Source organism: Macrobrachium rosenbergii, chromosome 33, assembly GCF_040412425.1.
Source record: "Macrobrachium rosenbergii isolate ZJJX-2024 chromosome 33, ASM4041242v1, whole genome shotgun sequence".
In the NCBI taxonomy this organism is placed as follows: domain Eukaryota; kingdom Metazoa; phylum Arthropoda; class Malacostraca; order Decapoda; family Palaemonidae; genus Macrobrachium; species Macrobrachium rosenbergii.
Genome location: NC_089773.1, coordinates 13,589,273 through 13,613,421, shown reverse-complemented (window position 1 = coordinate 13,613,421; position 24,149 = coordinate 13,589,273). Strand labels below are relative to the sequence as shown.

The window sequence follows — 24,149 nt, the reverse complement described above, 5'->3', positions numbered from 1 at the left end:
TTTTTTTTTTACAAAAGCATTTTTTTAATGGCTCCCAAAATCACAATAAGTTGGATGCCCCAAAAAAGCACAAAATTGAAAAGGTAATACAATATTTGAGAATAAAAAACTAAATGCCAGCCATCACAGTTAAATAAATAAATCTTTTAAACTCTCAAATTTATATACTGCACCACATGACATTCCGTAATTCAATACAAAAATCTCCATTATTTTTTTATTTCAATAAAAACGTAATCTTGTTCAATTTGAGAAGTCATCTTCTTCATCTTCTACTACAGTACACATTGGCAGTTATTCCTTATACGATTAAGTTCATGGGAGAGACAACTACATTCTAAACACAAGACGAAAGCAAGATAAATTTGGTCCACTAGCAATTGGTATTATAAGTCTTGGGGAAAGAGGTGTGCATGAGAAAAAATAAAAAAAAAAATAAAATGAGAGGGGGGGGGTAAACTCATCCGCTCCGCGTATCGTACCTGCGACAAACTTGCCAACGCCTTGCTAGACAGTGAGCACCTTCTTTGTATAGAATAAAGCAAAAAATTATATTATATAAGTTTCAGGTTACAAAATCAGTTATCTTTTTTTTTCCTTTTTTACTATATAAGACTATACTTATCAAAGTACAAAATACGGCTGAAGGAGCCTCCGGCAGCCGGGAGAGCGAGGAAAGGACAAGTAATAATAGGCGCGCTGTGTGTGCCCCCCTCCTGGTTAGGCGTTCTTCTCCTGCTCGATTACTGTCGGGGGGAAAAAGGAGAGAAGGATTACTCGAGTGACACTTGAAAGAATCGCCAGACCAAACCATAAATAACACACAAACCCAAATTCGTCTACCAGCGGCTCGCGCAGAAAGACACACCGACTAAAAGGTTTTAAAGGTGAAACAGGTGGAGGACCTCACAGCTGTGCTATCAAAAAATTGTTAGGAAAGGTTTGAAAGGTGAAACAGGTGGAGGACCTCACATCTGTGCTATCAAAAAATTGTTAGGAAAGGTTTGAAAGGTGAAACAGGTGGAGGACCTCACAGCTGTGCTATCAAAAAACTGTTAGGAAAGGTCTGAAAGGTGAAACAGGAGGAGGACCTCACATCTGTGCTATCAAAAAATTGTTAGGAAAGGTTTGAAAGGTGAAACAGGTGGAGGACCTCACAGCTGTGCTATCAAAAAATTGTTAGGAAAGGTATGAAAGGTGAAACAGGAGGAGGACCTCACATCTGTGCTATCAAAAAATTGTTAGGAAAGGTTTGAAAGGTGAAACAGGTGGAGGACCTCACATCTGTGCTATCAAAAAATTGTTAGGAAAGGTTTGAAAGGTGAAACAGGAGGAGGACCTCACAGCTGCACTATTAAAAAATTGTCAGGAGAGGGTGTTGCGATGGAAGAGAATGTGAACGGTGGTAAAGTACAAGGACTGAAAAGGGTGCAGCTAGGGGCCGAAGAAGGGATGCTGACTGCGAAGAACCTTAATGCCTACAGTGCACCGCGTGAGGTGCTCTGATGGCATTACCCCCTCCAGGAAACTATATGGTAGCACAGAAAAAATAACAATGTAGGTGATACAAAGAACTGCCCATTAAATTGAGGCATTAATACCAATATAAATTACTTTAAAGTTCCTTGTAGCATTACTCTGGCCCCAAACTGAAACCCCTTTCATTCTTTTTACTGTACCTCCCTTCAAATTCTCTTTCTTCCATCCTACTTCCCACCCTCTCCTAACAACTGCGAGGTTTTCCTCCTGTTACACCTCTCAAACCTTTCACTCTTAAATTTCCCTTTCTGCACTGAACGACCATCAAAGGTACCAGCACCTGACCATCCTAAATTTTATATTCCAACTGCAACTGCACGAGAAAGGACTGAATATCCCTCACTCGCACTGAGAAACAAAAACAAAAATACTTACTCTCCTTAGTTGGGAGAGGGTTCTTCTCTTGTGTTTCAGTCTTCTTAAGATTAGATTGGTTGAATCCTTCGATTCCTTGGAACAGCGCCTGCTGACCCTTTTCTTTCTCGATATCTGGGGAAGAGACATTGCTGAGTTACACAACAGTCGCCTGATCAATCGGAACTTTCAAATCCTAGTTTCAGAAAATGTCACAGTCCTGTTAACAGAGATTTTAGTATTGATACAAACATTTTTATAAGTACAATAGTGCAAGACTAAGCTTACAAGGTTACAGCAGACCATTAGAAGTACATTTTAAAACCGGCACTCGGGGGAAAACAAAGTGTTACGTATGGATTTTAAACACTGCAATTAATGCTACGTACAGTCCAACCTGTTACGACTTATGCTAATCTACAAAAAACAAATCTGAGAAAGCCATTTAATCGGCAAAACCATATATATTCATCTTGCCTGACAAAATTAGAAGAAAAACATTAGCTAGGTTAAGTAACAACCACTCATCACTGCCTACAGAACACTGGTTAGGGGCGACACTCCCAAACGTTAGTTCAGACACACTCCCAAACCACCTTCTTTGGACGGCAAGACATTTTTTTCCGCAGTTTCAGTCTGCTTCAGCTCGCTTCTGTCGTACGATAGAACGCGCTGGAATATACCCTGGTGAGCCTTCTCTGTCTGTATGTCTGCAGAACGCAACTGGATGTCAAGAATGTTTCGTACATGACTGAGAGACCACACAGATGCAACAAAATTACAAGCGTTTTTTCTTGAACTGCTGAACTAATCTCTTTTGAACATTTCTGTAACTGCCACTGACTTTCAACAATTACATGTCATCGAGAAAAGTTTGAAAAATGAAATATGATAGTGTATATTATTCACAGATCTTGTTAACAGCACCAGCCATGACAAAGATGCTATGCAAATCTATGCTATTGCTCAGTTTAATGTAAGGCCGCCGCGTGCACATACACCGTACAAAGTCAACCATTGGTATCTATAATGACTGTTCCTTGGGGACATACTTCAAAGGTCCTAATTTGAGCAAAGATGGGGAAGCTGGCTTCTGAATTCAGGACATAACTGTGTTTAGTATATAAACAAAGCCATTGGCATATGAAACATGTGACAAAAAGCAAGCTATGCTATATTAAAAATATTGAAGGCTTAATACACCTGTTTAAATGACAGGTTACAGTTTTAGTCTTATAGGAATAAAAATCTTCTGACCCCATACATATGATATCCAAGGTTGACTTTACACATTCAAAATCATCCCCATCTAGTTTAAGCACTTGACAATTCACGCTAAGTTACTTCCTAGTAAAAGTCGCCTGGTCTCAAGCATTAAATTCACAACGAGCTTAAAAACATTGAATTCAGGTTCGTTTCACAAAACTGGCCTAGGTTAAGTAAATATTAAGTAAATAAGCTGTCGTTCAGAAGACTAGGAACAAAAAAGGACACTGCTGACTGTAAGATTAGCAGAGTTATTTGCGTCAAAAGCCTTCTTAATTTTTTTTTTTTGGGGGGCGAGATGCTTTTCAGGCATCACCTGCTGTAGACGGAAGGACCACCTTCTCTTCGGTCGAGACCTGCCGCATGCAGCTCTTGTCGAAGGACGTCAATCTTTGGAAAATGCTCTGGTGAGCTTTCTCTAATGCTATATCTACCCACAGGAAAGAAAATATTCAAGAAAATATTCAAGACTGGCTTTCTGACGTTTTCAGAAATTTCACAAATAGGTACAGTACAACTGTACCTCCAAAGGTATGGATGGAATTTAAAGCTACTTTAATAGACATGAAAAATCTCTGAAAAGAGGTTTTAACTAAACTACTGATGCATTCCAGCTAACTGAAATTCGACTTAATTTTCAAATATATGTTACAAAGGAGATATACATATTTAAAAATTTCATATAATTTTCAAAGTTATACACAGCTACAATGAAATGACCAGCAATGACATTTTAAAACTCCAAAATTCATCCCTTAAATCTAGTGCGCTGTCATCTTGGAAAAATGTACAAGTTTAAATATACAACCTAACAGCTTCTAAGGTATTGGTAGTCAAAGCTCAACTTATGTGTAAGTTATAAAATCCTATTAGTCACACACAAATTGAAAGCCAAAAAAATCTCTTTTCTTGTTTAAAAAGTATGGCCCACCCAAAGAATTTAGTTAGCCCACATTCTTAAGGACCCAAGCATGAATTACGAAAATATATTTACTCTTGTTCATTAAAAATGCATTATTGTTTCAACTTGAGAGTGGTCCTTGCGAGACTTCAAAAGAATTTTTTTAAGGGTCCTTGACTGAACTATTATCCTAAAAGACCCCAAGGTACTTAGGCATATCATAGATTCAGCATCCCTTGCACTGCCCGGTCACTGGGCGTCGCACTCTCAAGATGTCTGGAAGCATACATAAAGGCACAGTGCAAAATATTTAAGCCATTTTACATTGGCACTTTTTGTAATTTGGTAGAGGAGCTAACAAATTCACTTTTAATGTCATCTGTCTATGAATTACTTTAATTTATATAGGACTGTAATACAAAGTTATTAAACCTCTGGATAACCCTATTTACAATGCACAGCTATCAATGCAACATATCCTTTATACGAAAAGAGCTTTCAGTATATCTAGGCAATCATTTCAGTACCTGAAAATTTTAAAAAGACTTTCTACCTTGACATTTGCAATCACTGACTGCAGTGATGTTCTAAATGACATTTTAATTTCAAGGACACTCACATAGTAAGCAAGGTTCCTACTATGTTTCTACCAAGCAATAATCCTATTCACAAGAGGGTTCAACAACAAAGTCCCACAATTGTATGGACTTTTAATCTTTTCTTTCAGCAAAACACAATAATTCAACTTCAATTAGTCATGAAATCTCAACATACGCATTGTTGGTTGTAAAATGTCTTCATAACATACAATCCTTCAGTAGCAAGAGTGCGCTAGGAAAAAATAAAGCAAGTCACTTCAAACAATGGTGCATATCCCCTTTTTGTGATTCATATAATCAGTGCAGTGTTTACAAAAATACAAATTACTCTCAAACTACTGTATTGTCAAGTATCCCGCCCACTTACAGTTGAAATCTGAGTGTTCCTAGACTTAAACTGATACAATTAAGTATGAGGGTAAAGCAAATGAAAAAATTTATAGAACTAAACTTCTGTGCAAAAAAATGAGTCAAGAGTTTCAGTTCGTGATGTACACCAACTCCTTTCATCCTGTTTTGTGACTAATGTGTTGACTCACTACTATTTGTGGAAACGAATTCTGTAAATTACTGTGTGGTTAGATTCTAACCACTTTTTCTTAAGTGTATTCCTACTGACTACAGTGGTTAAATGTAACAAATTTTAAATACTTGAGTTACGAAACTGGATACACTAATTACTAATTCAGGTTGAAACTGACTACAGTACCAAATTTCATGATTATGAAACTACAGACTACAAAGTACTTTTTGGAAACTAAAAACAGCATGAAAGATAGATACAGAAAAAAAGTTACTGAAAGGAAAAGAAATTCAAGAAAAAATGGAGAAAGTATAAAAATATCCCTGGCATTCTAAATGTTCTCCCTTTTCTAAACTTTTTACAGGTTTCTCAAAGGTGCCTCTTGTAGCTGTGGTGTTACGTACAGGGCACATCTGAGTAAGCAAATATTTACACAAGTGCAGTTCACGTACTGTATGTGCAGTGGGGAAAAAAAAGCAAGCTGTCAAAATGATCAAACTAGTTTCAAAACTAAGGGCCCCCAAAAATTAAAAAAAACTACTTCATTCTGTATAATAACTTTGGCAGAGTTATATTTTATATACCAATCTGCCCTTTGACGGGGAAACGTCACACAAAAAAATCAAGCTGCATTCTAAAAAAAATTAGCAAATCAGTTCTATGACTCAATTACAGCATTAGCTTGTTGTTACTGACTCTCAAAATACGCAGTTTCATTAGTACAGGTCGCTAAACTGTTAGCACATGTGAATAGAGCAAGATTGGTTTTAACAGCCCGCTCTAAAGGACGCGTGAATGAGCCAGCTCTCCAATTTACAGCCTCCACCCTCGCTACAGAAATGCCCCCCCGGGGGCACACACGAATACCTTCTTTGGCAGGTAACGCTACTTTTTCCTCCGTCTCCGCGTGCCTCATCTGAGACTTGTCGAAGCCCGTGACGCCCTGGAATATGCTTTGGTGGGTCTTCTCTGTCTGGATATCTGATAGCAAGGCCGTCGAGTCAGAATCAAGCAATGAAATGCACCCGGTGGGGTCCGGGTGGTGTCAAAACAAAACACTACAGTATTGAACTTTTTGCCAACAAAAGAATCACTTATGTTTGTGCACGTCACATGAAGACAAAGATTTGTTTTATCTGAGGCTACAAATACTTACCAATGACATTACCATACTACCTTTATGATTTAGCTTGAGCACAGTCAAAGGAATATTTCAACTTCATATTGAAAGGGAAAACATATGGATGAAATAACACCATAGTTATGGTGTACAATTTGTTCTATGCATACAATTTCCTACCACAATTTTTAAATATCCTCAATGTACTATGATAAATTTTAAAGTACAGTTTATCAACTTATTTGAGAATAACCCAAAAAAACCCTACATTAACTATGGATTTCTGTATAAACAATAATTGGTTGAAAAACTAAAACAGAATCAGTTACAGACTTAAAACCAAAAATACCATCAACATTAAGACTGAGAATTTCACCTGCAAATGAAAAAGTCAATACTTAATAAATTGTTTGGTTTACTTATAAATTTTCTATTTACAAACCATCAACTTTAGGGTTAGGTTAAAAGTTTAGTCAATTTATGATTTCCACAGTGCAGAATAATGAAAAGTAAAGTGTTAAGCTTGCAAAAAAAAAAAAAAAAAGGACTTACAATTTTATAATACACAAGAGAAGTTTCTTATGGTTGAGCAAGCAATTTAATACAATCAGTACAGCCTATATCACATAGCACTGTCGACCCCAAGCCATCTGCGCAACTTGCAGGCTACCTGTTGCACGGGTGCAAGCTGCGTCACTAACCCCAGTGCTTGCACGAGCGCAGCAAATTTGAAACGGCGTGCCTTGCGCAAGGATTACTAACGTACACTTTTCCTTAACTATTCTATTTATGTTTACAAGTGCGCCTATGTTGTTAAGTGTTGAAACAACACTGCCTAGACTGAGAAATGCATTTCTAGTTCAACGTACTCAGGCTGTTAGCGAAGTTGTTTTCAGTCTAAATTCAATTGTTACTTCACGTCTCAGGCAATTTCTACTATATTACAGCAGCAGACACGTTTAGCAGACTTCCAGGTTGACAATATTAGGTCCCTTTATCTGTGCATTGCAGAAAATGTATGGCTACTCTAAGAAAATGGAGGATTACGATACTTTTCTGGTATCGTACGTTGCTAAAAGGAACATTTATAATTTCTTATCGAATTTGAGCATGTGCAGTGGACCCCAAATGACAAATGAAGATATGACAGTTATAAGTCTTGAGTCTCAAAGTTAATTAATAAAAACAAAGCAACTCCAAGTCCTGCTTCAATTTTAATTCCTCAAATCCAGCCACTTTCAAAATCGTTAAAACCCACTGCCATCAGAGATGAAGGGACCTTCCCATCACGCACGGAGACGTCTGCCAAACCCGCACACATGCTCGTTAGGTTAGTTTCTACGTCTCAAGTTTAACTTCCAGCTCGTTCAAAGAGAAGCTTAGGGAGGGGTTAGATGATTACAACAACAGGTCTTCGTCCTGAATTCTACCTTCTTTGGCCGGGAGAGCAACTTTCTCCTGCGTTTCTGCATGGCGCATGTTGGCTTTATTGAAGCCTGTTACTCCCTGGAAAATACTTTGGTGCGTTCTTTCCGTTTCAATATCTGGAGGGGGGAGAAGCAGCCACAACAAGAGGAGGTTAATGGTACCATTAAGACCTCGAGGTTACTTCAAAACAAAGGTTGGTTTTTCTGTCGCTCAAGTTCAGCTTTCTACTGTTTGTACATCTGGTTAAGAGTGATTGGTTCCTGTTACAACTGGTGTTTTTTTTTTTTCTCTTTTTACAAAATGAATGCTACATGGTATGGTACATGTCAGGTAAACACGGAATGTTGCAACTACAAAAACTACTGTACACTGGTAAAACTCATGCTATCAAGTATGCATGGCAAAGTGTTGCATGCATTCAACATTCTTACTGAGGGAATAAGACAGAGCTATCTTACCTACCAATTACTGGGTTCCAAGGGATACTCTAATTTCTAATCTTAATTTCTGAAAATGTGAAATGTCTTCAGGGTATGAACTGAATCATGGACTGTAGGTCTTGTAAACAGTAGCAGACCTGCATCAGCAACTCTGCAACTCTCCCCTGACGCTAACAAAGTCCCTAAGTCACCCAAAGCAAAAGCAGAACGGAGTAAGAAAAAAAAAAATTGCAAGCAAACACACCTTCTTTGGCCGGCAACACAATTTTCTCTTTCGTGTTTGCATGCTTCAAATTGGCTGCATTGAAGCCCTCCACAGCCTGTAGGTGGGCTTTTTCTTTCTTCTCTGCTTCCACATCTGAAAGAAGCACAACATGCTGCAAGGCCATGCACAGAGGACAACCAAGGCAGGGACAGACAGGGGATTGCAAATGCAATGACATTCGGGGGAACACCCGTGGGATGCGTCAAGAGAGGGGGAGGGAGGGAGGGAGGAGTAATGACTACTAGGAAAGGGCAGGTCTTCAGATCATCAACTTCTTCAACACACACACGTAAGGAACCACTCCTTGGAAGAAGCAGAAGAGATGCGGAAAGCGGAATAAATTTGGGGGGGGAGGGGGGGAAATAAGACCTGAAATTAATAGAAAAATAAAAAACCAGGTTAAGACCAATCGGGCGAGTCGTCAGCATTCGACAAACAAGCGTTATGCATCGCATTCTTGGATTACGTTCCCACACACTGCCTCACAGCAAATCCCCATTTTAAAAGTCTAATAACTCAAACCACACCCATTTCTAAGTCCCCATATCCAGCACTGAGCCGTTGGAAAGCTTAAAAATGCAAGGAACTTCAGCACCAGCTTCACAAATCCAGCGTATTAAGCTTCATTGCCCTAACTAGTCCCCAAAAAGAGGCCCCGTTCACTTACCTACACCTTCCTCAGAAGACTCAAGCAGTGTTTAATATTTTGTGCTTTCCTTTGCTGATCAAGCACAAGTAAAACCTATTTCTTCTCATCCCCTCCAAAACTCGGGCAGGTTATTACCGAAACAAGGTCTTAAGTGAGTAAACAGTGCTAGGGACAATCTCCTACCAACATTACTGTAGTTGTAAACAGTTTTACAGCGTAATGGTTCTACTGTTTAGATTTACGCCAACACTCTGGCACTTGAAATGTCTACACACATCTTCAAAGCTAACATAACCACCTGGCTAGCGGAGTTACGAGGCTTTCAATTTCAACGACAACAACTTAGCATTAACATCATATCAACACTAACATTTCCATACACGTTTTGACATCCAGAAGCTATTCTCTGTCAATTGGCAGCAGCAAAAAAAAAAAAAAAAAAAAAAAAAGGAATCACTTGCAGCTAACACGTACAACTTTGGGGGTGGGGAAAACCCTCCCTCTCTCTCTCTCTCTCTCCAGGCAAAGGAGCCCTTACCTGAGCTAGAGGGGAGGACAATTTTCTCCGAAGTAGAGGTGCGTTTCAGCCTCCCACTCGGGAATTTGCTGATGTTCTCCAGGTGTTCGTTCCGAAGCTTCTCACTTTCCACGTCTGCTTTGAACATGCAATTATAAAGCAACCATGCATTTGAAGAAAAAAAAAAACAAGCAGCTCAAAAGTACCAGTACCAAGTCAGGAGACTATTGTAGGAAATACAGTACTGTCAAAAGGACTGGCTAGGGATCGAGGTGGAATGGGGGGGAGCAGATTTGTGTTAACTGAATACAAGCTGAAATTATATTGTGAAGATTGAGCAGCCTTCAAAATCTCTTAAAATACACTGCAGGATTCGTCAAATAATGAAAGGGGACAGTTTGATAAAAGCATTTTCTTAAGATTACAATCACTTCTTACACTAAAGGTTCAAGGTTTTGATCAAAACTGAGACAAATTAAAAACGTGACAACTTTATAATCTACACTGTATAACCAAGCTGACAAAAATAAGCTTTTTAATGAATGCTATACTGTAAGACCTGGCCCAAAATTTATCATTTCTACCAAAAAAGCATAGAAATGTGTACTTACAGATTCTGAAGCGATTTGAATAGGCTCAATTCGATAAATAATATTTCTCAAGGAACCTATCAATTATGTTTATCGCGACAACGTCCAATTGCACAGTACCATATATACCTCCGGATTGTTTTAAATGAGTGATTTTCAAACCTATAAAAATGTCATCGGACCAAACTTGAATCTTTTCAAAGTACTGAAATGGAAGGTGATTTTTTTCTGTACTTCAGTCATTTGAAACATTAAATCCACAATTACTGTCATATTATAATTACACAGGGAGTGAACATCTTATACAATTTGACTGACAGGGAAGTAAGCTACCATTCACTTACACTGTACTTAATAAAAAGCTTTTTAAATTTATGACTGCATTCTGACCGAGATCATTACAATCCAAATAATTGTGGATTTCTTTGGCGATGGTGAATCATTTTCAAGTTACAGAAAAATGCTTCTGCAATCATTGTAAGGTGACACTTTCTACAGTGCAATGAATCAATTGTGTTGTCAAACAAAATTAAAACTGACGGGTTTCCAAACTTAAAAAAATAAAACAGTGACTGCTCAATCATTAGTTTACGTAACCAAAGTTCCCATAACACACACAGTAGTGAATTTTTAAAATGCTTCAACCTTAAACCCAAAACTCACAAAAGGTCACTGGGACCTATTAGGTCACCCAGCGCTGAAAAATGAAGTCGGAACAATCGTCAGGAGAGGGGGGAAAGTAAGACGAAAGAGAGAATATGAACGGAGGTACGGTAAGAGGAATGAAAGGGGTTGCAGCTGGGCTGCAAGAAACCTTAAGTAATGCCTACAGTGCACCGTGAGAGGTGCACTGACGGCACTACTAAAGCAATGAGAGAAGCAACAAATTTCCTTTGGAAAATAATGGGGCGTTGTCGAGATATGCCCGAGACTGTAGAAAAAAAAAGGCTCTATAGAAATGGCAAAAACTGGTTATAGAAAATATAGCTGTCATAGAATACATTCGTGTGAGTAATGAGTAAGCAACATGAATCATCAATTACATTAAAAATACCACAAACCACTAATACTAAAACCAGTCTTCCCATTCTTGGGTAAGTGAAAAGGATTAATCTGAATTCTGCTCCAGTAAAAAGTTATATATATAAAAAAAGGACTAACTAGGTCATGTTGCCAAATGATGGGCTGAATATTATCAAAGCTTATCCCAAAAAAGACATGCACTAAAAATAAGAGTTTCATGCTTCAAGTACTGAGGTCAATCATATCCTTGCATCTAGTACCAATACAGTACTGTATTATGCTATAATTGCAAAAATACAGTGCTTGTACTACAATACTGTTATCCAGCAGATGGTATACAGTATTGCAGTTTTACACTGTGTTGTAATCTGCAATTCTGCAAATACAGTACTGTTTTCTTAAGGAATCTAATGTCATACAGTATTGTATCATGCATCAATTGCAACAATACTCATGCTACAATACTGCATCAAGCAGTATTGTAGTTTGCAATTGTGCTAATCTATCTATCCAGTAGTTTGCAATTGTGCTAATCTAATTTATCTTAATACAATGCTGTATCACGCAATCATTGACATTTCACTGCAAGAGTTAGTAGCCAAAAACCAAAAAGCCTGTGGTAATCCACCAAAAATCACAGAACGGGCCATCCTTAATCCGTCTGCCAAGAAAAATTGCTTGTCATTTCCAACACCACCAGTGTTAAATCAACCAATACTGAATTCAGCCAGGTTACTTTACCTTCAAACTGACCTGATCGACCCGTCCATGTGTCATGTTAGAAGGGAAATAAACATGTTCCACTGTGCCGGAGAGGTGTTGGATCCATTGAATGGTTACAAAAATAAAACTGAATTTCGTAGGTAAATCTGTGCCTTCTAAAATCACGGGACAAAGACTCAAGGACTTACAATGTTTTTTTTTGTAGTGGGTATATCATAAAAACTGACGGGTACCTATTTGGCTGCTAAATAAAGTTTTTTCTTACTGTTTTTTTCTGGAAGGTCCAGAAATATATTCAAAACCTGCGTAAATGAACTTTTTCTCCTAAGGGTTCCTAAAAAATTTAGAAAAAACTGAAAAATATGAAGTCCCCACATACATGCTTGACAGCAAAACCTGCATTTGAGAAAAAAACCAATCCTGTAAGTGTTCCCATACACAAAAAACTAAATTTCATGGAAGAAAACAACTAGGCATATTGCTAACACCCACTCTGATCAATTATTATCAAGCACCTCACCACCAGCTAAAAAAAAAAAAAAGCTGCAACAATTAAACCTTTAATAAAAAAAAAAACCTTTGGAATTCCCACACACTCAGACAGTCCCTTGTTCAAACAGGAACAAATACCACTCCCTCTCTATCTCTCTCTCTCTCTCTCACACAGACCTCCCTCCACATTAAAATGATACTATCCCTTTAAAAGAGAGAGAGAGAGAGAGGGTGGGAGGGGCCTCACTCTCCCACTAACCTAGCCATCCTTCCCACGACCAGCCCCACACAGAAACACGTCCCACACAATATAACGGAATCTCTCTCTCTATCTATCTCCCCCCTCACTACGCAGAGCAACAGTGGAAATATTAAGCTACATTTTTTCATCAGTGGATTTGAGTGAATATATTTCACAGTACTGTTTGTGGAGCACAGTACGTTCTTGGACGCTGGCCTGTAAACGCGACAGTAACTGAAATTCCTCTTTATACACTATTCTGTATTCTCATTTCTCCCTGTATTTTGATCCTTATACAATATACTGTATTCTCTTTTCTCCCTTCATCTCCCAAATACAGTACTGTATTTTTCCCGTGCACAAAAATGTGAAATTACAGCAAATACATAGATCTATATGACACTGGTAAGACCATGTCCTGTCCTATACACTACTGTAATCTCATGACATTCTGTACAAACTACAGTATACTGTATCCAAATTTTCCCCCCTGTATCTCTCAATACAGTGCTGTATATCTAGCCAACCCACGTAACTCGAGATTATAGCAAAATATATATTTCTATAATTTCCTATACAATTTTTCCAAACCATAATTACGTTATCAGACTGGGTTATAAAACCTCTTTCTTTCAAATGAATTATAATCAGAATTACGTTAATAAGAGACTTATCTCCATATGAATATATATATATATTTATATATATATATATATATATATATATATATATATATATATATATATATATTTATTACGTTAATAGGAGACTTTTCTTCATATGAATATATTATATATATTTTAATACTTCTTAACAGTACATTGTCAAAGGCAGAGCATATTAAAAATAAAGTTTGCGTTATAGAATACAGCATTCATAAGTTTTAATACAATCCAGATTTGTGAAATCGCAATAAAATTGAACGCACTTGGAAAACACATGCAGTGTGTTATTATGTAGTGGTAAAACTCTAAAATTAGAGATAAAACTCATCAAGCTTGGATTAAAACTCAACCATTTTACACTTAAAACTCTCAAAAATGTGTCGGGTATAACCCCATACCTATTTTCTACTAATGCAAAGGAGTTTTTTTCTTGAAAGGTGGCAAAAGTGCCCTCAAAACTTAAAAAAAAAAATTGTTCATGATTTTCAAAACTCATGAGCATAGACGTAAAACTTATTGAGTTTAGAAGTAAAACTCAAAAAAACATCTGCCTGGTGTACCCCATACTATAGTTTGTCATTGGAGTTTTTTTCCCTTTTTAGTGATAAAAAAAAACTCGTCCTTGATATTTCTTTACTCAAGATTAGATGCAAAACTAGAAAAAAAATGGCTGGTGTACCCCCCATAATATAGTTTGTCATTGGAGTTTTTCCTACTTTTTAAGTGTAAAAAAAAAAAAAAAAAAAAAAAAAAAAACTCATCCACAGTATTTCCCAAGTTTTCTTGTGGGCTCCCCACACTTACCAAGATGACCAAAAACAACCACCCACAAAAAAAAAAAAAAAAAAAAAAAACTCACCCTCTTTGGAAGGCAAGATGGTCTTCTCCTCTGTGTCGGTCTTCTTGAGTTTGTCGGGGGTGAATCCTTCCAGCTGGCCCTTGAGGGTGGGGTCGACCTTGGGGAGATCCTTGAGGGCGGTTTCGGTACTCATCGTTTTGTGTTTTTTTTTTTTTATTTAAAAGAGTCTACTAAAGGTGTGTGGCGGTTGGTTGAAGGCTGTAAGAGAAAATAGGGAGTTTTTTTTTTTAATGAGTTTTGTGGGTTTTTTTTTAAAGGTGGTAATTTACTTAATTTTTTTTTTTAAGGTTCAATACACATGCAATTTCCTTATACCTATTTTAAACTTATTGCATTTAGGTACCCTGGGGGTTTTGCAAAAGGGGGTGGGGCAATTCGCGCCCCTTTGATTTTGGACAGTATAAATCTACAAAAATCAAGATAATGAATAAAGAACTACCTATAATTGTATATATACATATATATATATACACATATATATATACATATGCAAATATAATACAATTTGAAAACTAATTTGTATTTATTATAATTCCATTAAAATTACAGTAATTACATTTCTGAATCAGTCTGTTACCAGATATGTATTCAAATGACCAATAAATCTAATGAGTATCACCATCAACTCGTAAGGTCCAATTTCACTGGAGTTTAAAATTTCAAGGTCAACACTTAACAGTTTATAACAATTAAGTGTATTCCATGTGAATTTAACTTAATCTTATAAAGTAATTTGGATTCTAACACTTCACAACTTGACAACATAGGCCTTTTTAAAGTTTTTTTTTATATTTGTAATATGCCACTGTTTACCCAAACTATAATGTATTACTGTATATTACACACAACATATATATTATTTACATAAATATACTGAATAAAACTACTTTGGTATCAGTTATATCCACACTTACAAAAATATAAGTAAAAAGCTTTTGTTCAACACTTGTGGACCTTTGCCACTTGCTAAAATTGAAAGCACATGAACTAGTTAAGTAAAATAATTCAGTTACTTATAACTTACATAAGAATAGTTTATTATAAAATAATTCAGCTGATAATAGCTTATGATATGCCTTATGTATTTATCTATACTTATATTTCGTAAATGCTGCATACACATGTATATTTCCTCTAGTCAACACACATACAAAGCTATTTCATACTTGCTTACTTTTAAATGGTTCTTAAAAGTTTAGGTAAATGTCAAGGTCAAATACCTTTTTTTTCTGTAAGCATTAATGAAAGTATTGGCAAAGTTCTTAAAAAAATTTAACTAAAAAAAGTGAAATTCTTCCAATTATGAGACTAGTTAAAAGTACAGAGAATTCCTAGTTACGAGTGTTAAAATTAAAGTCAATTTGCTTTAGATGGCATTGAAATAAAGTAAATTTTGCTTTAGATAACACTGAAATAAAGTAATTTACTTTACAAATAAGCACAGAAAGAGAGTGAGCTGAGAATGGCGAGGTATATAAATACATATACCAGTGCGTCTAACACTTAACACCTGCAGATGATGATTCATCTCTCCTAAGCTTTTTGAAAGTAATGTGGGATTTATAAATCCCCTTCCCCCCTCCTTAAGCCCACCCTTAAACCCCTTCCATCTGAACCCCTAAATATAGCCCAACCCCCTAACAACCCCCAAAAGCCTTCCTAAAAGGAAGATAATTATAAGATATCTCTTGCACTTTTGAAGTTCACACGAACCCGATATAATGACAACCTCACCATGTTGGCAACACTTGTTCAAAATGTTGGCAACACTCGGGCCGAGATATGTTATAACGGTGGCGTGACGTCACGTAATCGTTGTCACGGCGGTTGGTTATGGTATCAGATGGTAACAGGAACCACCAAAAAGGGGGGAAAAAAAAGTATATGAAAACTTGACAACTGGAATGAAATATCAGGTTCAGAAAAGTCGTTTGGGGCTATAGGCTTAATTCTAAACCTGGTTTAATTATAGTTGCACTTAAACCAGGTTTAAATATAATTGCATTTAATTATAAGTATTTGTGTAATTATAACTGTACTTAAATATTTCACGTATTTAATCGCAAAAATAAAGTTTTACATCAAAAAACAACCGCCATTTGGCGTGAAAGCCGTACCACACCGTATAACCCAATTTCACATAAATGGCCACAACATATGGCAATCGAGAGAGAGAGAGAGAGAGAGAGAGAGAGAGAGAGAGAGAGAGAGAGAGAGAGAGAGAGAGTAATACTCTATCATTATGGCATTCCTCATAGCATGGATGTGGGTCATTCTATTCAAGGAAAAAAAAATGGCTACGAAAATCAGCGACCCGGTACGGCAACTTAACCTGTGTGACTCATGCAACCAACTGACCTAAAAATTGGGTATTGAAAATCTCTCTCTCTCTCTCTCGTAACACCTCAGCTTCTGCGGTTATAAGGGAAAGTGAAACTGCGATGCCCTTATGTGGAGTAAAAGGTTATCAAAAAAGTCTTGAGTTTGGTCTGGAATGTTCGTGGAACGGTCTAGGCTTAAAACTAGACTTATAAAAGTAATATTTTAGGATTTTTAAAAAATAAGTTACTCTATAATTTGGGTCTATTTTAAGTATTCTCGAATTTTTAGCATAATTTAAAGGTCTATAAGTATTCTCAAACAAATTTCAAATGTCCAACGCATAATTAATGCCAATCTATATATTTTTAGGCCTACAACAAATCACACGGAGAAATTAAGGAATCAACCTTCAACATAGGCCTACAACCATTAAAATTAATATAGTAGGCGATATCAGAACAACCACACAACCAATAACTCACCCATGAACATACCCACAACCCACAAACAACCTAAGAATACTAAAATCAAGCTACACCCACAAATTACAACCAAACCACCCCACCCAAATGAACCCAATTTAAGAATTCAAAAGACGCGAAGATTTCAACGACAAATGAAGCCAGAGAGAGAGAGAGAGAGAGAGAGAGAGAGAGAGAGAGAGAGAGAGAGAGAGAGAGAGAGAGAATGATGTTAAGACATACTCAGAGGTCACGGCCCGGAGGGAGAGGTCGACTTCAGAGGCCACCAGAGGTCAAGCAGGGGGAGGGGGAGGAGGAGGAGGAGGAGGAGGAGGGGGGGGTCTGTGCCCGCTTTCACTCCAAAAGCCGGCAGGTCTTGAAATTAGGTTTAATATTTTTTTCTTGCGGATTAATAAGTCTTAAAAGTCTAAAGACTTATTCATAAGAGTAAACAGCTTTTTAAAAGGCTTAAACATCTATATTAAAGTCTGAAAATACGTTGACTCATTCCGCAAATGGTAAAATGAAAAACTAAACTACTAGGCCTACATTTTTGTAAAAAAGGATAATTCTTGAAAAACACGAAACCAAATAGTTTAAAAGACTTATTCTTGTGATTAAACAGCCTTTAAAGGACTTAAAGATCTAGATCTAAGTCTGAAAATACGTTGATTTATTCCGCAAACCTTAAAAAAAAACTAAGCCTTATAGGCCTAAACTTTGTAAATATAGTAAATTCTTGAAAAACACGAAACCAAATAATTTAAGACTCATTCTTGGGTGTAAATAGCTGGTAAAAGACTTAAAAGATCTATATTAAAGTCTGAAAATAGGCTGACTTCACCAGCAAATCGTTAAAAGAATGAAAAACTAAACTTTTACAGACCTATAAACTAGTAAAGAACCAATTTCTTTAACCCACCAAGAGCATTTATGTAAGAACATAAACCAGTAGAGTAATCGCTTAAACGTGATGTAGAAACATCAACATCAATATATTATCAGTCAGGATATCCGCTTATGAAAACAACTTTTGTAGACTTAGCTACGGGGACTAGTGGGTGTCGGAATACGGAGTGAGATTCCCTTAGACTTTTTCCATCACAATCCAAGATGGCTACCGGCTAGTTTTTCGTCAAATTTGGAAGTTCTCGCTTAAATTGAACTTGATTTCGGTGAGATTAACAGGGTACTTGAATCTACTTTACTACAGGGTCATTTAGTGTCAGTCTATAGTCGAATTGGACTTTAATTCGAGGTCGCAGCTAAAGTCAAAATCCTGCGACAATTAGGGCGTGGTTACCACCAAGTTTTCGACAGAAATCCACTTAAAATCATTAATATTAAAGTTATTACAACTATAAACCATCAGAGGGGAACTATAAATCATACAATAGAGCCACAAAAAACAAAAATAAACCAGTATTGTGGCAATTTCATCCCGAACTCAACCTAAGCCTAAGCGTTTGAACACAAGGCTATATACTGCTATCAGATACACTGCCCAATCTTTGAGACCAAGTCAAGGGAAGGGTTACGATACCACATTCTTGAAAGTCTGACGTCACGTCAGCCTTTCAGGTCCATTAATGAGGGGATAGACACTCAGTCACGAACTACCCGCGGCCCCTATATAGTTTGGGAGGGGGAAGGAACCGCGTCGTACTTAAAAGGTATATACTTGATAAGTAACAAATGTCTCTTAGTATTTCGATAAATAAAGAACAAACTTCAGTTCTCAAGACAAAAAACTGTTTATGAGTGAAATGAGAGAATTTATTACAAATTGCGTGGTTTAGATAAAACTGTTAAGTGGAAAAAACTATGAAAATTGTGCAGTTTAGATACAATTACTAGACACGTACAAATCCTGTCTTTGAAAAGTATAGGCCTATAAAAAAAAGCCTTGCATTAAATCAAACTTATACGAACACTAAATCTAAAAAACTTCAGGATATGTGGAACACTACTCTCAAAATATAATTTGGCTTACATCAATACAAAATCCTACGAAAAAAAAATGAGTAACATTTAACACAAACGCCTAAAGTGGCACTATTAAAACTCATAAAAAAATAGATTTTGACCAACATGAGACTAACAAAAAATAGATTTTGACCAACATTGATTTTGACCAACATGAGACTAACAAAAAAATAGATTTTGACCAACATGAGACTAACAAGTGTATACGAAAGTTACCACTATACCGGACATCAATACATCATAGCTTAGCAACGCACTGCGCAAGCAACTGGGAATAAACCAGTCATTACGACAATACTACTAAAAAATGTATCAAAGAAGCCAACTTCTAAGAAAGTTTACACTTATGACTAACCAACAAGGACTTGAGAACAAGATGGACCTATAAACATTAAAGAAATATTGACATATCAGTAGAAACAGCTGTCAGAAAAAAAACCCACCACAGATGTGCAACGTGGCATTTCCCGGCCAACGCTACTGATCCAAGTGTCTTTGACCGAGACACCAGGATGTAGGTACGAAGAAATTTATATTTTTACGAAAATTAAACCTGACAGGATCTATTTAAGGTAAAATTAAACCTGACAGGATCTATTTAAGGTGAATATTAAACCGACAGGATTTATTTAAGGTAAATACTAAACCGACAGGATCTATTTGAGGTAAATATTAAACAGACAGGGTCTACCTGAACAAAAATTAAAACCTAGCAGGACCTACTTAATAAAAATCATTACCAAATCACGATCAATTTACAAAGCTTAAACCAACGCTTTCTACTTACAAATAAAACCCAAGAGAAGTTTAAACCAACGGGGTCATTCTAAACATCTTAAACCAACACGCTAATTCAAGCATTGCCAGAATAACTATAATTATCATAACTACGATTTGAAGCAAGCAGTTACAGTCTTACGGGAGAATTATGTAAAACTGATAATTTATGCTTTATTATATATATGCAAATTAACATCCCTAAATACTTAAGAATCACAGGTATAATTAGCATATTCAAATAAAGGACGAATATACCACACTTACGAATTAAACAGTAGCTCAATTCTACTGCACAGGAGTTAAAATAAATCTATAAGGCGCCATTATCCAACAAACATACTCAAATACATCTATACAGCTGCAATATTCAACGGCCATACGGTACATATAATACAGCCACCTACGCTGTACCCTGATTCATAATGCCATAAATTGTCATGAATCTCCAACAAAGCCATGAGAGAGAGAGAGAGAGAGAGAGAGAGAGAGAGAGAGAGAGAGAGAGAGAGAGAGAGAGAGAGAGAGATTCTCGCTATTTCGCTCTAAAATGAATTGTATCTTGGTACGTTTCAAAATCAAACATTTAGAGAGAGAGAGAGAGAGAGAGAGAGAGAGAGAGAGAGAGAGAGAGAGAGAGAGAGAAATTCTGGCTTTTTATATAAAAGGAATAGTATTTTTTTTGTACGTTTCAAAACAAGGGACAGAGAGAGAGAGAGAGAGAGAGAGAGAGAGAGAGAGAGAGAGAGAGAGAGAGAGAGATTCTCTCGCTCTCTCACCCTCCCTCCCTCCCCCCCCCTCCCAGTCTTGCCACACCCTCAACAACCGGCCGGCGATCCTGACAGAGACAGTTGTCAAATTTACAAGTGGCAAATGGCGTTTAAACCAGCCGTTCGGGTTAAATAATGAATTTTGGAAGCCACAGCTGTTAAAAACACAAAGTTAAACGGATGAATTAACGGTTAAATAGCTGGAAGTTGAGAGACATCAAACAATGGGTTGAGAGAGAGCGAGAGAGGGGGAGAGACAGAGAAACGCGCTCGACCGGGAGAGAGAAAGCGTGGGGTGCTGGGAGGGAGTTGGTTTAAATAAATAAATGTTAATAATTTACGCGCGAAAAGTTATATATAATTTTCAAGCGAATATTTAATATAAAAAAATGAGTGATTCTGCAAGCAAAAATATAGAGTAATTTTCGCGCGAAAATAAAAAAATATTAAATAATTTTCCCGCGTAAATATCAAATACAGCCATTGATAATTTTAGCGCGAAAATTCATTAAAAAAAATATACCACGTGAAAACGCGTAGTGACACCAAGTCATTTCGCCCACACGTGAAAGCAAATACACACACACACACGCAATTAGAAAGCATCAAACGCTTTCTATCTCTCTCCCCTGAAACAAAAGAGAAAATTAAAAACAGAATTATTTCCCCGTCACGGAGACACAAAATATAATATGTATCACTTTCACTCCAACAACGCCTCCAGCAGCCACCAAAGCAGGATTGAGAGAGCGGAGACAACGTACCTCCTTCCTCTGAGAACTCTACAGCTCAACTGAGCGGGCAAGAGGCGCTGCCTCTCGGCCCCGGCTAAGGCTTGTCTCTGTTGGGGGGTGGAGGGGTCGGGAGGGGTGTGGGTTGGATGGGGAAGGGGGTAGTGGGAGCAGGTGGGAGGAGGGATGGGTTCGGGTGGGGTTGGGGGAGGATGTACCGGGGCAGGGGGATTGGGAGAAGGGGAGGGGACATAATAGACAAACTGGCAACTCATCCCCCTCTCACACCCCACCACCAATCCCCACCACCACCAACCCCCACCCCCTCCCTCCAACACAAGCAGCCGGAGCAGAAGCCGTTGCCAGGTATGGCGTGAAAAACCGCTCCCATAACGGTTTCGTGTAAATCTTCCACGAATTCCGGATTAATCCGCGGATTACCCGGTGGGATTCCACCCGGGGATTACGCATCTGGAAGTGGGTGATCTGTATGTCGCCCTGGATTTAATTATGAGGCGATTTATGACTGATTTATGCGATTTATTTCCCACCTTTTTCCTCGCTTTCACGGCGGCGAAGTCGAAGTGAGTCAGCTGGAACCGGGAATGCCAGATACAGCGAAAACCGACATTAATCCCCCGAATATTTCGCCCGAAATGTCGGAGATTACAACGCGATGTAATCGCGATTACATTCTGCAATGATCCCGTCAAACTCTCCATAACCATTTCGTCACGCACGAAGGAGATTACCTCATGAAAACTCACGAAAAACAATCGGTCTCTATTGAGTCGTCACCGGAGAGTTGTTGTACTTCAAACCGCCATATTAAATCAATAAAAAGGGGGGAGGAGGGTGGGATTTTCTCCGCGTGGGATTTATTGCGAGGTGATTTCCGGCGGATTAATTGGCTTATTAAATCCAGTTGATGTTAATAATATTCATTTAGGCATACGATCGTGGAATGATGATTTTTAATACATAGTTAATTCAATATATTAGACCTACGATTGTCAGTACACAAAACATAGGCCTAAAAATAACTCGTATCTCGTTCACAATATCATTTACATTAATGAATGGAAGGAAATGAAGGCTTCGGGTAACTTCCACAATAAACAAAGGATAAACAACAATAAGCAATGAATAAACAACGATAAACAAAGCTTTGTTTAATCCTCCCGCGGCGTTGCTGGAAGCCATTACGGGATAAATCGCTGGGGATTACAGTAGTCAATGAACAAGGAGAGGCTTCGGAAAAGTAAAGCGGAGAGAGAGAGAGTGTGTGTGTGTAAATGAGAGAGAGAAGCAAGACAGTCTGTTGAGTATATACTAATCATTATCTCTCTTATCTCCCGAGAGAGAGAGAGAGGAAGAGAGAAAGATAAAGAGAGAGAGAGAGCAGAAACTTTAAAAAAATCTTAGACCTACTATCTGTTTTAAGTGTATTTATATATTTTTTCACCTTGAGAGAGAGAGAGAGACAGAGAGAGAGACATTCCGTGGGGTATATACCCATCATTATCTCTTTTTCTCCCGCGAGAGAGAGAGACAGAGAGCGGTTTCATCATCACGAGATCGACAAGATATATATATACGAACAAGATTTGCGTTGGTTGGTTTTGCTGGCAAAGGTCTTGTGCTTGTCTGTTGGGCATTGCCATGCCCTGGGTATTGAGAGGGTATAGCCATCTCCTCAAAGAGGGAGAGAGAGGTTTTATATATAAGAAAAAACCACGCGGTGGTTTTTTTTTATCATTTTTTTCGGCGGTTTTTTGGTCTCTAAGTCATACGACGCTTAAGCCGGAATATCTATGAGTCAAGGAGCCGTTGCCTGATAGCTCTCTCTCTCTCTCTCTCTCTCTCTCTCTCTCTCTCTCTCTCTCTCTCTCTCTCTCTCTCTCTCTCTCTCTCTCTCTCTATACAATAGCTATTACTCATTTCGAAACGAGGATAAAAATGGCGGAAATAATCGAAAAATCAAAAGTGAATCTACTTTGGTTAGGTCTATGATGACGTCACTCCCACTTGCATTCTTTTACGCGCGAATTATTTAATTATCTTTAATTAAAATAATTTTTTATTGAACTACACAACTAAATAAAATATTCATAAGTTGAATAAATAAATTTACTTGATAAAATAACAAATTTATCGACTTACAGAGACGAAAATCAATTTTTTATCAAAAAAGTAATTTTATTTTAAGTAACAAATGTTCAGTTTGCGGGAACTTCGGTCGATGGCATTAAATTTTTTTTTATTCTTCTTTGAATTTATTGAATTTTCCTTCGAATTCACTTCGTTCAACGAAGTATTATGAATTATTAATTATGAATTAACCTAATTCAACGAATGACGTAGAACGATACTGATTTAATCTCCACTTTTTTAGTGAAAATACAAATGAAAGTTTTCAGTTTTTACCAAATGTTGAATTTGTCTTCAATGGCGTTGGGTGAGTTTTTTTATTTATTTTAATAATACACTTAATTGTTATGTGTTTTTGTGGGTATTTGTGTGTTTTTTAAGTGTATTAAAATCACTAATAATAATATACTAATTAATACTGATGTATATTTATACTAACAACTAAAATTGTGTTTTATATTTCAACATAGGCCTAGGTTGATTTGACCTTACAGTTCATAGACCTATGGTGGGTGAGTTTTTTTTCTATAAATACGCTTAATTATTAAGTGTTTTGTGCGTTTGTGTTTTTTATCAATTCAAAATACTAATAATATACATGTATATATACATTATTTATTGATCTATATTTATGCTGGTTTGACCTTACAGTTCATAGGCATATGTCGAGTTAGTTTTTTATTATAAATACACCAAAAATATGAAGTGTGTTTTTATGTGTGTTTTTTCAATCTATTCAAGATGCTATTATTAAAAT

The 24,149-nt window shown here is 37.2% G+C and overlaps 1 protein-coding gene across 8 annotated transcripts; it reads right to left on the bottom strand.

Annotated features, from left to right (window-relative positions):
- cib (thymosin beta cib) lies at positions 1-21,362 on the bottom strand. 8 transcript variants are annotated; one of them, XM_067133471.1, is made up of 10 exons: positions 21,275-21,362; positions 14,195-14,392; positions 9,623-9,736; positions 8,415-8,528; positions 7,733-7,846; positions 6,050-6,163; positions 3,476-3,589; positions 2,490-2,603; positions 1,915-2,028; positions 1-746 (listed from the first exon to the last, which is right to left on the bottom strand). In XM_067133471.1, exons 2-10 carry the CDS (start codon positions 14,325-14,327, stop codon positions 721-723), a joined length of 957 nt encoding a protein of 318 aa, XP_066989572.1. In that variant the 5' UTR covers positions 14,328-14,392; positions 21,275-21,362; the 3' UTR covers positions 1-720. The 8 variants fall into 8 exon arrangements, with proteins under 8 accessions (XP_066989572.1, XP_066989573.1, XP_066989575.1 ...); XM_067133472.1 differs by lacking the exon at positions 3,476-3,589; XM_067133474.1 differs by lacking the exon at positions 7,733-7,846.
- Positions 21,363-24,149: the final 2,787 nt, after the last annotated feature.

Bases quoted from the DNA above. Each gene is read 5' to 3' on its own strand.
- cib (XM_067133471.1), bottom strand. From the start codon at position 14,327: ATGAGTACCGAAACCGCCCTCAAGGATCTCCCCAAGGTCGACCCCACC. The intron at 8,529-9,622 runs GTAAGGGCTCCT...TGCTTCTTTCAG, and splicing joins TGTCCTCCCCTCTAGCTCAG to ATGTGGAAGCAGAGAAGAAA. The intron at 6,164-7,732 runs GTAGAATTCAGG...CCTTGCTATCAG, and splicing joins TGCTCTCCCGGCCAAAGAAG to ATATCCAGACAGAGAAGACC.